Source organism: Rhizophagus irregularis, chromosome 9 (assembly GCF_026210795.1).
Source record: "Rhizophagus irregularis chromosome 9, complete sequence".
NCBI classification, from domain to species: domain Eukaryota; kingdom Fungi; phylum Glomeromycota; class Glomeromycetes; order Glomerales; family Glomeraceae; genus Rhizophagus; species Rhizophagus irregularis.
Window position 1 is genome coordinate 1432077 of NC_089437.1, and position 16675 is coordinate 1448751.

General features: G+C 26.5%; 4 protein-coding genes across 4 annotated transcripts; 2 read left to right on the top strand and 2 right to left on the bottom strand.

The window, feature by feature from the left end:
- Nucleotides 1-2169: 2169 nt before the first annotated feature.
- Nucleotides 2170-3060, bottom strand: OCT59_029356 (uncharacterized protein; the record flags this gene model as incomplete). Its single annotated transcript, XM_025330923.2, has 3 exons — nucleotides 2170-2594; nucleotides 2668-2922; nucleotides 2994-3060. The coding sequence occupies 3 exons, from the start codon at nucleotides 3058-3060 to the stop codon at nucleotides 2170-2172; spliced, it is 747 nt and encodes a 248-aa protein (XP_025166068.1).
- Nucleotides 3061-3096: 36 nt separating this feature from the next.
- On the bottom strand, nucleotides 3097-3324 carry OCT59_029357 (uncharacterized protein; the record flags this gene model as incomplete). The annotated part of the gene is made up of 1 exon (XM_066143424.1): nucleotides 3097-3324. One exon carries the CDS (start codon nucleotides 3322-3324, stop codon nucleotides 3097-3099), a length of 228 nt encoding a protein of 75 aa, XP_065994650.1.
- A 7037-nt stretch (nucleotides 3325-10361) lies between these two features.
- Nucleotides 10362-11168, top strand: OCT59_029358 (uncharacterized protein; the record flags this gene model as incomplete). The annotated part of the gene is made up of 3 exons (XM_066143432.1): nucleotides 10362-10620; nucleotides 10729-10803; nucleotides 10927-11168. 3 exons carry the CDS (start codon nucleotides 10362-10364, stop codon nucleotides 11166-11168), a joined length of 576 nt encoding a protein of 191 aa, XP_065994651.1.
- An 888-nt stretch (nucleotides 11169-12056) lies between these two features.
- Nucleotides 12057-13235, top strand: OCT59_029359 (uncharacterized protein; the record flags this gene model as incomplete). The annotated part of the gene is made up of 4 exons (XM_066143443.1): nucleotides 12057-12082; nucleotides 12169-12526; nucleotides 12603-12780; nucleotides 12949-13235. The coding sequence occupies 4 exons, from the start codon at nucleotides 12057-12059 to the stop codon at nucleotides 13233-13235; spliced, it is 849 nt and encodes a 282-aa protein (XP_065994652.1).
- Nucleotides 13236-16675: the final 3440 nt, after the last annotated feature.

Here is a 16675-nt window from a genome sequence, read left to right on the forward strand (position 1 = left end):
ATTTCTTTTTTATAATGTAGAAACCATTGTGTAGTTTATATAATTATTACAGCAATTAAATAACATTTAGTCCTTATATAAACTAATTTTATCTATCTAAAAGAAACTGGGCTATCTATGACTATGCATACGTTACTATTTAATGCATCTTCTTGTTCTTCCCCTTTCCCTGTAATTGCTTTTCTTTTTCTCCTTCTCTTCAACAATAAAATGCTTTTTACCCTCTTTTATACTTACCTTTTCCACCTCTGATATCTTTTCCTAAGTATTATTTTTTAATAAAGTTCAAGTTCTTCTTGTGAAACTTCCTTTGCTGCTAAGTATACTGGAACCTTATTATACAAAACTAAAGCCTGCATCTGATAATACCCTAAATTCTTCACTTAATTTCTTGGTATTTTGCATGTAAATAGGGAAAATTAACGTGCAAATTCATCATCTCTTTTTTTAAAAAAAAAAATTGTTTCCATATAGCTCTGTGTGAATAATTGTAATCCCCTCTTCTCCTTTAAGTCTGTACTTCTCTCTTCACTATTTCTACTTTTAAGGGTTTCTTTTTATATAGGTTCTTACTCTTTGAATTTTAAATTGCTTTTTATTCTTATACCTAATTTTTTTAACATCCTTAACAGTTATCATAATATATTAAATCACCAATTCTTCATCTTCTGGATTATTTACTTTTTTAGTTAGTACAATTACTTGAATTCTTAGACGTTGTGTTATTTTCATGTAAAAATTTTTGTTGCACCTCTCGCAGCCAACGTCAAAGGTCAGAGGTATCCTTTCCAAATTTCTTCTATATTATCTGTAGGCTATTCTCAATATTCCTCTTGCTAATACTTCTACTATTTAATCTTTTATGCTTGTTGAAACACAAATATTTTTATATTTCTGTGTTTTTCACATACCACTAGAGTAAGAAGCTTAAAATTTTGGATTTCCGATGAATATTTGCTCTTTAAATGGATCTAGATATGTAAAATTTTGGTGGTAATTGGTATATAGATCATATTCCTTATACTTGGCTGTAACTTTTCCGGGATTGTCTGTACAAGTTGGAGTCATGCAAATTAATCTCAATTGATATTATGTGATTATAAACAATAATGAAAGTATTTTTTTTTATTTTAAATTTGATGAATGTTTACTAATTGTTCATTTATTTTATTTTTTCTTTTTAGGGATTTTTTGAAGCATCTTAACTATACTTTTTATTAGTGATGCAAGAATTCTGGGTTTATTAGTATAAACAGACTTGAGGTTAAAGGTCATAAGCTATCCCACCAGCTGGCAAAGTGTATGAAATTTCTTTTAATTCACAAAGAAAGCCTTGCTAAAGTTATCTTTGGTGTAGGTCTAGTAATACATTGCCTTAATTGAGCGTGGCTACGAAGTTTATGATTCTTAAGTAAACTCCAATATATCCTATGTTTAATTACACAATTTATTTACGTTATTATACATTATTGCTATATCAATAAATTAACAGCTAAATAATGACTGAATGACTTGTTATATTATAATAATGCATTAATGTTATTATAAATGGCAAAGCCAATCAAAATTTTTACGTATTTTCAGATAGTATTTTCATTAATGGATTAATATTGTATTAACATTATTATTGCTTCTATATTGTCAAGTTGAAGTGAAAGGATAAAAAAGGATAAAATCTATAATTTAAATTTTTTTTAAAAAAAATAGTTGTATTATTTAAAATTTAAAAAAATTGTTCATATAGACAATATAAAGTAGTGATGCACTGAACTGGACAATCGAGACGAAAAAAATACCTTGATTGACCTGTTAGTCACATGATAGTCACATGCTAGAAGCGTTAAAGTCACAGTTTCAGTATATATCAACAACATATTCAAAATATATTATTCATATATTAACAACAATATTCAAAATATGTTATTAATATATCAACAGCATATTTGAAATATATTAACAATGTATTCAAATTATTCACTATATCATTAATTTAAGTACATATTCGAAAATATTGTAAATTTATTTTATTCATATTACAAAAATATTTACTACATTATATTAGTTTAAGTTTAAATTTCAACATATATTAAAAATATTATAACATTATTTTATTAATATTACAAACATATTACGTATATTAAAATATGTAGAACATATATATACCATCTGTTAGTAACATGTAGTGATTATGTATAACATATTTTGCGAAAACCAGAGGTTTCTGCAAAGACCATAATAGGGACCCGAATGATACTTTAGGTCTATATCATCAAAAGATAACGATGCAGAACAATTTGGATCTTCAGCCACACATTCCTGAAAGGCATCTGGATCTTGATCAGGATTACTTATATATAATTCTTCACCAAAATGTTTATAGGACCCAATAAGTGGAATTGCCCATGATGTAGGTAATTGAGGAACTGGATCACCATGAATTACAGTTCTTATTGCTCTTAGGTTATCATCAACATATTTAGCAAATTTTTCATCACCAACTCTTGGTTGACCAAATGTAGCAAGAAACAATTTTTCATTTTTAGCTAATTCTGGCGCTTTATGTATAAGATCTAATGCCGACAATGAAGCAAGTGCTATGATAAAAAAAAAAGACTGTTAAAAAGTTATAATTAAATATGTAATTTTTTTTTGATTTATTGAACTTACCACCACCTAAACTGTGACCCATAAATCCGATCCTGAAATCGGGCTTTTCTTGGATTAATTTTAAAAGATCATCGGTAACTTGGGGTTGAATTTGTTCCCAAGCATTAAGAAATCCATGGTGTACCGTACCAGGTGCAGGATCCCAAGTGTCGTGATAAATGACAAAGTCAGAAATGTAATTTCTAATACTTGTTGGTTCCGTTCCTCTATATGCTACGATGATTAATTGTTTTTCTGGATCCGTGGCTATGTAACCTACATATTTATTATTTTGTTAGTAAACGCAAAAAGTTAACGATGTGTGGCACAGTAATAATATAAAATACCCCTTGTGTTAAGCCGAGGGTTGCTAAAATCTTTAACCAATTGGGTACCCTTAGTTCTCTGACACATTTCTCCACAGTCCCAATTTTGAAGAGGAGCCTTAACTTAAGCAGTAGCAGCGTAATTAGCAAAGCTCTGTAAATTAGGAATTGATGTAATGGGACCAAGAGTATTAGGTACTGGAGCAGCTTCGATTAATGCTGATAAAAAGATTAAAGAAATTAAAGAAATTAACTTGAAGGATAATGTGTGTTGTAAAAGATGTGAAAAGGAGTTATGCGTGTATTTGGTAGGAGTTGCTTTGCAACTTGAAGAAATAATTTGCTGCTGCATTGCTTATTGCTTTACAGAGGAAATATTTTAGTATAATGTTTTAGTGTAAAAGAATGAAATGCTGTCAGATAAAAAAACACGTTCTTTTATACATTTTTTGGAGTTATGATCGCATCTTTATTGAAATTAAATTAATAGTAAATCATCACACTTTTTCTTTATATCGACAGATTTGATCAAATACCCTGTAAATAATTCTTAGTAATTGGACACTTTCAGTGATTGGACTCTTCATAGCGAGCTTATTGACTAAATCATTCTTTTTGAATTGTAATTAAAAATTTCCAAGACTTTTGATGATCAACTATTTGACCGTCGTTAATATTTGTCCCACATTTGACATGTTAGGATCATTTTGTTTATTATAAAGGGTTAAAATATTGAAGATCTTTTAATGTGGGACCCGATGACCGTTTCGGTATTTACGAATAAAAATACATTTCCGAAATTGCAATTAATGTGGAACAAAATAAAATATTGAATCCCGATCCCGATGGATAATTCCCGATAATCCCGACATATTAGCAGATGTAATTTTCGTCAATACTGATCCAAATCTAAAGGGGAAAAGAATGAAAAAAAAATTAGCAAAAAAAATACTAGATATGAAAAAAAAATTATTATTGAAAATGAGGATTGAAAAAAAGGTGCTTACTATAACACCGCAACATCAACCCGATTTCTGATTTAGATTTAAGTCTAAAAAAAAAAAGAATAATTTTAATAATGTACTTATTAATAGAAAAATATATAAAATTAAATGAAAAAATTATATAACAAAAATAGTATAGGTCTATTATAAAGGAAAAAAAATATAAAAAAATTGGTTTAAAAATAGAAAAGAAAATTAAAAGAAAAATTTTCAGTTTTAGAAAAATCAAACTGAAAAAGAAATTAAAAAAGAAAATCAGTTTAAAAAAAACCAAAATAAAAATTGAAAAAAAAAATTCGGTCTAAAAATAAACCGAAAAAAATAAAAAAACAAAAGAGTTACTTTGCAGGATTGTTACTACGCAGTTAAGTGATAGCCAACGATTTAGTATCCAACACGTAACGTCGTAACGACATGTATCGAGATTGTACCCCAAACAAATCTAAAAAACGTGGATTTGGATTTATTGAAACATTACACCACCTTACACCTTATTTGCGATACGGCTATTAGATGGTGGAAAGATTTAAGGCTATATATATACCAAAGATTTATGAACCTATCAAACCACTTGCGACGCTTGATGCAGATCTTGATTATAATTCCTACAATAAAATCTTGTCATGGTCACGATATGGTTTCGATTTTAAAGTTTCTGCAAAGTATTGCGTATTATATTTTTCAAGAATATGATAATGTTTTGTTGGATCTTAATAAAGTTATACAATTGGAACCATCAGGTGTCTAACATATTATCAGTTACACAATGAAAGATATTGATAATTGATTATCTGATGATATATTAGTAAAAACTCAACTATTTCATTTAGAATATTTACTGAATAAAATATTTCAGTTCTAATATTAAAGATAGCAAATTACTACCTTTAATTAGATGTGAAATAAATATATAAAATTGTACTATGAAGCAAAGCAATTGTTATACATATATACTATATCATAATAGGATTTATATTACTTCATATATCAGTCTCATATATTTATCTATGATTAAAAGAATACGTGGATTTTTGAATGTTAATGATAGTAATGATTTTTCTAAATGAATTTAGTAAACATACATGTATGTATGAAAGTAGTAATTCATGAATTTCTTAAAGTGAATAATAATTAATATATATTAATTAATAACGGATTATTTTAGAACCACAAGTTTACTTTCAATTTCAAGAAAATGATACAGATAGGTAAGTAGGTAAGTTTATATTTTGAAAAATTTAATACGTAATAAAATCATTAAATTAATCAATCCAATCTTATCAGGAAAGATGATATATTTTAAAATGAAGAACTTATTTAGACTTTCCCATACTAGTAAATGGTAATAACTAATAAGTATGATTATGTTATTTGGAAAATACTAAGTATTATCTCTTTTTTTTTACTATTAAAAAATGTTATGATTCTAATATAAATATGTGGTAAAACTTGAAGATTTAGGTTGGATTAAGTATCAAGCTTTCAATAATTACACGTGCACATAATCCTCAACTAGTAAATGTTTACTTAGGTGATTTATTACCTGATCATCACAAAATTTGTCTAAATGTTCCAAAACTTTTAAAGATAAATACTTTTCAAGAAAAGAAATGGAAAATTTGCTTGAGCTGACGATATAATTAATCACTTATAACGATATTTTTTTTCAAAATTTATTATTACTATTTATTTTTATACATATAATACTTAAATTTATCATAACTATAACTTAATAAATGTACAGTCACCACTGGTTATAACGAACCTGTTTGTACCGAAAACTTGTTGTATTGAACCAAGTTTCACAGAACCGATTTTTTTATAATTAATTGCACTGGATAAAACGAAATCACATAATAAATTACTATATACCGCATCCGAACTTATTTTAGCCAGCCCAAGTATATCAGTTACATATTTAGTATACCGAACTATCACGTGACTTTAATTAGTAATATAAAAGAATGGACTACCGGAAAAATTATTTCTGCTAGTATCAGATAAAATTTTCATTTGAATAGCTGGTAAATACTTAAAAAATTGATGAACACATAAATTTTAAATAAACATAGTGTAATCTGTTATAGTAAGTCATGTAATCATCCGAACTATAAATATTACAGTATATGCTGCTATAATTTAATTGGATAAAATTCATATACCGAACAGTTCGGTATATAATATGAATATCATATATCGAATTCACCATATACCGAACCAAAACGCTTGGAACGGCAGGTTTGTTATATCTAGTGGCGACTGTAAATTTATATTTATTCTAATTAAAGATTATAATTTATTTAAACAAAAAATATATATATATTTATTTCAATTATTTTGCAGCAATGATCCTTCCTGATCAAAAACTTAAGAGAAAAAAATAAAGAAACCACGCTTACCCATGGCCCTGCATCTCCAATCCAAACCTAAATGTTAAAGGCGCGTCATTCTTTGACATTTTTTAGGGAAAAGAGCTTAATCGATATCACATGTTTTCATAAATCAATTTTAATTCCTGAGGGCGCAGCAAGGGTATTTGATTGAAATACGGTACCCGACTACTCCAGCGTAACATGAAAAAAATGTCACAAAATGGACGGTATTACGCAACTTGACTGAAATTAAGTGTGGCGCACATGTGACGGATAGTGCGTGACGAGTAGAATTTGTTACTAAAAAAATTTCTAAGTCCCTCAGATACTTATGAAAAATGGAAACAAAGAAGGGTGTGACGCCGGTAATGAAAAATATCATGTGATTTTTTCGTGACATTTTCAGGTTACTCGGGTATTTGCCAAATTTCATAAATCCTCCGCAATAATATAAAACCAATTAAAAAAAGTTTTTAGGTTTGATAAGAATCAAAAAGTATTTGAAAAAAAAAATTCCGGAATGGCTAAAAATAAAATATGATTAATAAGATAAATAAACCTTTATTTGGTTAATAGGCACAAATATCAATATCATTTCCATATTTACACAAATTATTGTACTCGAAATTCTTTTTCTTTCATTCTGTTATAAAATTCAATATTTTGTTACTATTTTTTCTCATAATAGAACTTAATTAAACAATTTTACCATAATCCTACAGAAAAATATAAAGTGATGTTACGTAAAATGATGTTTTGATACTTAAAGGGGCAAAAATATGAATCTTGACCCGTCACATGGATTAATCTTGACCCACTGCATGCACGTTGTCGATCACATATATTTTACAATACACCATGAATATCGATAACGTGATGCAGGTGGGTCAAGTTTCACGTACGTGACGGGTCAAGATTCATATATTTGCCTTAAAGGGAGGAAAATTTAAGTAATTACAGTCAACGCTCGTTATAGTGAAGCTTGTTATAGTAAATTTGGCTTATAACTTTTTTTATTCCCCAATTCACTTACTAATAAATCTTATTCGCTATAGTAAGCTTACTAATAAAATCTCAATATTAGATATAGTAAACTTTTTAAAAATTTTATATAGAACGTATATTATAAACAAGCCGACTACTCAAAGAACGAATAATTCATTATAGCTGATATTATCGATCATATAATCAGGTTTTCAGAGGTAAACTTTTGAATAAGTTTATAAATATTTACATGAAGTTTGTAAAAAATTAGGCATTACTTTTATATAATAATTAAAATTTCTAAGAATTTAACTTTTATTACCCCATAACAAAAGTTTAATTAATTTGTATATATATCATTTTAGAAAGTACTGTCGGTCAGTAACTTAACAATGAAAATGTAACATAATTATTGATTTTAAAAGTGAATCACAAGTTTATTATAAAGTTTAAAGGTAGTATCAGATTTAAGGTCAGACCTCGATATGCCAATATTTGATATACCGATATATTGAAAATTTGATATAACGATAAAATTTTACTTCAATTATATGATATTTTTCAAAGATTTTCATATAGGTCGCAAATAGCACTTTGCGCAGCTTTAAACATGCTTTCAGCGAGCTACTCTGCCATGGTTAATATTTGAATAAAGTACTAATAAAGTTATTAAGGAAATTCCTGATGGTAAGCTCTTCATTGATTAGTTTGCTTTAAAAACCCAGTAAATAGTATTTGTATAAAATTATACTGACCAAATGGGTTCATTGGCTCAAAATTAGCTCAAATTTATGCAAAAAATAATCCAAATTTAAGCCAATCTAGAGCCAATTATACATGGATGAGCCCATTTGGTACAAATTCATACAAAAACTATTTACTGGGAAAGAAAATCTTATTTATTTTACCAATTTGTTTTTAGATGGATTTTGAATAATCATTTAACAATGTTTTTTTTCATATTTTAAATTATTATCATTTATTTATTTATTTATTATTTTATCTTGGATTATATACTAAACACTAAGACTAGATACCCAATAAATAGTTTTTGTATAAATTTATACCAAACGGGCTCATTGGCTCGAAATTAGCTCAAATTTATGCAAAAAATAATCCAAATTTAAGCTAATCTAGAGCCAATTATATATGGATGAGCCCATTTGGTACAAATTTATACAAAAACTATTTACTGGGATAGAGTAGTAAGTGTTTTACAAAATTCTTAGTTTGTAATTTAAATAATTTTAATAAATGTATTCAAATTATTAAATGACCTCATGAAAGCTGTCAAACAATAATAAAATAATTAAATAACATTTCTTTTATGTAGGGATTGGAATCGAAAATCGAATCTTTTCAAGATTTTTCTTATAGACGACAAACCTGACATTGAATCAGTTTCTAATTTCAGCAAAAATAATCAGCACTTGGCCGGCATGAAAATTACTTTGAAGTCAGGTTAACTTATATGTAAAAAATTGCTGAGAATCGATTCTCGAGAATCGATTTTAATATGTTTTGTCGATTTTCGATTAATCGATTCCAATCCCTACTTTTATGTGTATATTAATAAAATTCTATTACAATAAATAATTCACTAATAATTGTGACTATGTTATTTCACAATAAAAACTATTAAATATTAAATTAATAAAATTATGGCTAATGTTATCGATTATCAAATTACAGTAAAAAATTAAAATTCGGTGAAATGATTTTCGGTGAAACAGCAGTGAAATGAATAAATGAAATGATTTTCAGTGAAATAACCCTGTCGGTGAACCAGCCCCGTCAGTGAAATGAAATGATTTTTGGTAAGATGATTTTCGGTGAGATGACTGTCGGTAAGTTGATTGTTGGTGAAATGATGATTTTCAGTGAAATAGTATATTTAACTTATTTAAGTGTGTACTTGTAAATCCCAATTCATTCGTAGTACCAAATTTATAAAATTTTACCATTTTTTCTAAAAAAAATAGATAAATAAATAAAATTCTATGGAAAAATTCATTCATCAGAATGGTAACTCATTTGATCTGCAAAAATCAATTTCCGATTAAATAAGAAAAATTCTCATGGATATCTGTAACCTTATTGTCTTTACTAATATGTAATTAATTTTAAAGTGTTTCACAAGCAGGGATTGGAATCAATTATTGAATCTTTTTAAGATTTTTCATAGTCGGTCAACCTGACTTTAAATAAAGTTTCTATTTTTAGCGAAATGATCAGTGCTTGTAAATTGCAACTCCTATTCACAAATAATAATGTCCTCATTGTATAATCAATATTTTTCTTATTAATACGTCGCAAAAATGTTTAAGTTGATCTACGTGTCATACAGTATATTTATTTGGCATATTTCAGGGGTCATATAGGTAATGTTACATAAATCGTAATACATATTGTCTATTGTAACAAAAACAAATTTTGTTAGTTCAGTACGGTAAATACTAGTCCTTTCGCTAACTCTTCGGACAATTAAATATTTTTCTTAAAATGTAAATATTTCGCAAAAAATTAATGTTTATTAATATACTTAATAATACTTTGCAATATTTAATGAATTATTATTAATATTATTTAGTAATTAGAAGTTTTTTTGCTTTATATTAAATAAAGATTATAACTAGTTTTAACCGGGGGTGATATAACTCGGGTGATATCACCTATTAATTTTATTATAATTTAATAAATTTGATATGGGTGATTTAACTTAGGTGAAATCACCTATAATTTTATTAATAATTTCGATACGAATAAATTTAATTCAGGCGATATCACCTGATTACATTAATTTTACATGATGATATAATTGTTTACATTTGATCGTTTCCATTATTATTTATGAATGATGTAATCAAAGCCACCCGTTTTAAAAATTCTCTCCCAAACGCTACTTTTTCTGTTTTCGTTAAAAAACTTCGCTTGTTTCGCGTTTCTAAAAAATTGTTTGCGAGATAAAATTAATATCACTCGTTGCTTCTAGTGTATTACTTACATAAACTTTAATGCAAAACTTTACAATGGAAGATATTACAACCTTTCCTTATGATTCTTTATATAACGATAATTCCGACTTGTTATTCAACGCTTATTATAATTCTTCATATAATGATTCTGACCAATCATTCAATTCTTATCATAACTCTTTATACGATTCTTTTAATCTGATGCTTGATTTTTCATATGATTTTTCCGACCTATTCCTTGAAAATCATGAAAAAGATAATAGAATCCAAATAGAAAATGAATGTATGGTGAAAAATCATCAGAAAGAAAATAGTGAGTATTGTGATCAAATGAATCTGACCTTTTATTCGGATAATTCCTCTAATCTGATAGTTAATTCTCACGTGTTCTTCTAATTTATTTCTTAAAAATTATAAATAGATAGCAACGTTCAAATAGTAAATAAAAGTATGATAGATATTATAGATTATCAAAGTGATCATCAGGAAGAAAATAGTAAGTAACTGAATGTTATGATCATTTGATTCTAACCTGTTATTTGTCTCTTATTGTATAATTCCCCGATCTGATATGATTCTAACATAACCTTTTGATCTATTCTTTAAAAATCATAAACAGATAATGAAATTCAAATGGAAGTGGAAGATCATTCGGAAGATTATTGCAGCAAAGAATATGATGATGATAGCGAGTATGAAAAAGAAGAAGATGGATTATTAAAGTTAAATAAAGGAATGAAATTTGAAACATGGGAACTTGCTGAATCATACCTTGATGAATATGCGAAGCAAAATGGATTTTGCTTTCGTAAAATAAGACGTGTATTAGATCCAAATGATAATACAATTGTTAGACGCTGAACATATGAATGCACACATGGCCAAACTCATGAAGCTCAAAAGGTTATTTTAGCAGAAAATAGAAGGGATAGAGATTCTGAAATGATCGGATGTCCTTGGCACATTAATCTCGCATTTCCCAAATTTTCAAATGGAGTTCGGATTAATAGTATAATTGGTAAACATAACCATGAGATGAACCCCCATATTTCTGAAATAGCACCAAGATTTCGAAAGCTAACTGACAAAATGCTTGAAAAAGTAAAATTTTGGACAATTCAAGAAAAAATGGGCATATCAACGCAATATAACCTTTTAGTAGCCTTGTTTCCAGATAAAGTAATTAATAAAAAAGACTTAAGTAATGCTATTCAACAATTTAAAAAACAAGTAAAACCTAGTAAAAATGATGCATGTCAAATGCTTACCGAATTATATCTTAAAAAAGATGATGATCCAAGATGGATTATAAAACCGCGCTTTGATGTTGGAGAAAGAAGATTAAATTCGCTGTTTTGGATGTCTCCAGACCAAGTTAATGCTTACGGAAAATATCATGATATTGTAATTATTGATACAACATCAAGGACTAATCAATTTGATATGATATTGATGTTAGTTATAGTTGTTGACAATAATTTTAGAAATTTAATAGTAGCAGTGGCTATTTTGGAAGATGAAACAGAAGCAACTTTTTCGTGGACTCTACAAGAATTAAAAAATTCTTGTGATGTTACACCAATTACCTTGTATTCTGGTGCTGATCTGGCCTTAATATCAGCTGTGAAAAAGAACTATCCGGAAACACATCATTTTCATTGTATCTTTCATATAGAACTGAATTTAAGAAAGAAACTTAAGGGAAAATTGCAAGACCAATTTGAACCCTTTCATGCTAAATTTTTAGCAATGCGTAATTCTTTATGTCCTAAAAAGTTTGAAACAGGATGGGAAGAATTTATTAATGAATTTCCAGCTTCGAACAATATCTTACAAGAGTTTTATATCCTTGTAAAAAAAGTTGGGCGCGTTTCGCTATTAACCAAAATTTTACTGCTGGAATTCAGAGCACACAACGAGTAGAAGTAACTAATAGAATTATTAAAGAAAAATTAAATAGGTCTTCATGTTTAACAGATGTTATTGGAGAAATTCAAAGGATATTTGACCAACAATCAAAAAGAGCAATATTAAGTGAATGTAAAAATGAAATTCCAACAAGAGGAATACCTTCTATAATGGATGAATACTTTCCAAATCTTGATAAAATTTTACGTGAATACTTAACACCTCAAATTCTTCAAAAGCAACGCGATCAAATGGTTCAGTCATTATGCTATGACACTGTATTAATTAAAGATTGGCAACCGCTTTTAGAAGTAAGTTTAATAGTTAATAAGAAATGAAAGTTAAAGATAGTTATTAACAATTAAAATATTTTCTTTTTTTCTTTAGATGATGGATGATTCTTATCAACAAGAAATAGCTAGAGAGGATGACTATGACCAACCTCAATCTTTATTTTCTTTATTAGTAGAGAATATACCTTATAATAATATTCTACAAGTGTGGAAAGTAACAAGACATTGTGGACAAAATTCAGAACCACAATATATTATTCTTCTTAATGATGGTTCACATTTATGTACTTGTCTTTGGCTTATTAACAGAGGGATTATATGTAGACACTTTTTCCGTGTTATGTCTTATTCAACTAATGCGCAATTTCATATATCACTTATTCCACACCGTTGGTATAACAATAATAAGTATAATATTGAACAGCGTGAGAAAAATATAGTATTATTTCATAATGAAGAAAATATTCTAGCTGACGAGTCAGAACAACCCTCATTTCAACATCTTATGAATTTTAGGCAAACACCTAATGTTGTACAATTGCAGGATCCTAAACAAAAATATGGATTTGGCATGGGATATGCTAAAAAAGCTCTTGATTTGGCTGTTCAAACTGATAAGGTTGATGAATTTGTTGATCAAGTGAAATATTTTATTGAGAATACAAAAGCAGAATTATCCGAACAACAGGAAAATTTGACTTCTATGCATATTGGTGATCCATTATGAGTACAACATAAAGATAGACAACCTAATAGATACAAGTCATGTGGTGAACCCCAAAGAAAAAAATCAAAGTATATTCGAGACATAACTAACATTACCAATAAAAATTGTGAAAAAGTTGTAGAAAGTCAAGTTGGTAAAAGAAGAGAAAGGCATTGTAAAAAATGCAATCAACCAGGTCATTATACTCCACGATATCCAAATGCTTAATAAATTGGTAACTAAATTATGTTAGTTTTTTTTATAGCATGTACAAGCTATTTTATTAGGAAATAAACGAAATAAACTATATAATAATTGTCATATAATATAAAAAATTATGTAATAAAATTTGCCATTAAATTTATTAAAATTTTTTATACGTGTGAAATCACCTGATTTTAGCAAATTATTTATAGGTGAAATCACCTGGGTGATATTCACCTGGAGAGAAATTAGCAAGATTCTTAAATAAAAATCTAATTTTTTTCGTACAAAAGGTATACTTTTTCCTTTTATTTTGAATATCGGTAAGTTGAACTGTTGATGAAATAATTATCGGTTAAATAGACTGAACCATATAACAATCAATTGAATAAAATGAAAATAAACATGATGCTATATTGTTATCTAGTCAATTAACGTAATTTTATGGAAAAAAAAAGATAGTTTGGGCTTCCATATTTTTTTCATCGCTGCAAAATCAATTTTCTGAATAATTAATTTTTCGAATGAAAATCAATTTCCGACTCTTAGCCTTTTGTAGTTATTATAATACAAGAGTTCATGTTTAGAGAGGAGCTGGTTAGTGTAAATGCTAATGCAAGATTTAGTAAATACTACTTTTTTAATAAAAAAAACGTTGAACCCGGTGTTTTTCATTAAAAAAAATAAATAACATCAAATTTGACGTTTTTTCATTAAAAAAAAAATAAAAAAACGTCAAATCTGACATTTTTTTATTTAAAAAATAAATAAATAAATAACGTCAAAACTGATGTTTTTTCATTTAAAAAAAATAAATAACGTCAAATCTGACGTTTTTTGACTTTTTTCATTAAAAAAAAAATAATAAATGTTAAACACGACATTTTTTCATTAAAAGAAATAAAAAAAATATTTTTTAGTCAACCCCGATTTTTTTCCATTAGAAGAAATAAAAAACATTTTAAAAGATGTCAAACCAGACGTTTTTTCATTAAAAGAAATAAAAAACGTTTTTTTTAATTAAAAAGTGTCAAACTAGATGTTTTTTCATTAAAAGATATGGAAAAATAAATATTTTTTTCATTAAAAAAAAAAAATAAAAAATGTTTTTTTTTGAACTTTTTTCTTAATAATTTGAATATAAAGTTTCGGCATTTTTATATATAAAATTTCAAAAAAAAAATGCCAAAACATTTTCTTAATAACTTATGTTGGGTTATCAAATTCATGACCTACCTCTGGTCGAGGTCTTCTTGTAATATTTTTCATAATAATATATTAAAAAAATGTTTTGCACCATTTTTTTTTGATATTTTATTATGAAAGAACTTTTTCACTACATTTTTTCAAAGCAATACCATGAACACTCAGTACAAAATTAATAAGAAACAGTAAAATAATGATGTTTATTAAATTTAAAATATATATTTTTTTTTATTAAAGTGGTAAAAAAGAAAATTAGCATTTCTGTAATATGCTATTGAAATCATTATTTAATTTAAAGTTGGTAAAATTTTTAAAATCTCATAAACTTAAATATGAATTTTACAAAATTAATTAAATTTAAAAAAAATCAAACTTTAGTTAATAAATTAAAAGGTTTTTTTATGCCAAAAAAAAAAGAAAAAAAATTTTTTGTGTTATGCAGTTGAAAAAAAATATTTTTTTGTAAAATGATCAACTAGAACTGTACCGCTATGGCCACCTGGCGGCGGCCTTCAAAATAAAATTAGGTGTGCCATGAGCATAAATGCATAGTCAAATAAACACTTTTTTTAAAGAACTCCTAATTGCTTTATTATACTCAAATTAAATATTTTTATGGACGAAATGTATTATTTTTAATGGACGAAATGTAATTAAGGGTTCTCTTAAATAAAATAACAACATTATGTTAATTTTGTATTTTTCAATATCCTACACACTGAAAATAATATATCAATTTGTCCAAAATTTTAAAATTTGGATTTTGAAGAATATTTGAATAAGTCAAGATTAGACTTCTTTATCCAATTTACAGTAAGAACGAGTGATTTGCAAATGCTTTTAACGCTAGTACCAAAATAGATAAGTTAAAAGCGTTAGAAGTGTTAGAAACATCTTTGATAATATAAAAGCTCCAAATACAAAATTATAGATTTATCGCACAGCCCTATAGGATCATGCTGATTTTGCTTGACCAATATTTTCATATATTGCCGATCACTATACAATATTAAGAATCAACTAGGGTGGCGTCAGGAATTAAGTTGGCACGGTCTTTAATATTTTTCAGTTAATGTTATTTATTGTGAGTTTGTATTTATGTTTTTGTTTGTAATAATGTAGAATATATTAAGAAAAAGAATCTGTTTATGGATTTTTTTCGCTTTATTATCAATTTTCTAATCCGCTTTTAAGTATCTAAATTATCGTAGTATAGAAAACAGCTACTGATTTCTTCCTATTTGGTATTGGTTTTGTACTTTATAAAAATGTATTACAGTATATGAATAAAGTTAATTACTATGGAGTAGTGTCTAAATAATCATCGAAACACTTACCCAGTATATTCTTTTTTGGTTAGATTTTACTAGACAAATTAAGAAAATAAAACTTCAAAAAATTTATATTCTTCTATATTCATTATTTATTATAGATTTAGATTATATATAAAATTATGATTTTTTTTAGATTTATAAATTTATTCTTAATCTAAATCCTACTTGATTCGATTATAGATTATAGAGTAGAACCTTATTCTCTTTTTTATCGAATTCGCACCTTATAAATAAATTTTCCCAAAAAAAAAAAATAATAGATATTGATAAACATTACATCATGAGAAACAATTACCTCATTTTTACTCTTAAAATGTATTAATAAAAGATTATTTATTCATGAACATGAAAATTTTATTATTAATAATAATAATAATCAATAATATTTTTCTTCTTATTATCCATTTTATTTACATTCATGTTAATTATTAATAATAAATTAAATAATATCATATCGTAATTTATACGAAATTATTAATAGATATCATAAAAATATTTTGTAATTTTTTTGTTTATTTTGTTAAATAAAAATTATAAAAGGAGAAAAAGGAGGAACTAAACATATCAATCGTAATTTGTAATAACGAAAAAAAATTGAAAAAAATTAATATGAAAAAAAACCCCCAAATTATTTTAGATTGAGAAAAAAAAATTTATCATGAATGAAATGAATAAAAATTATTTCACATCAAGAAAAATAAAATCAATTTAAATAAA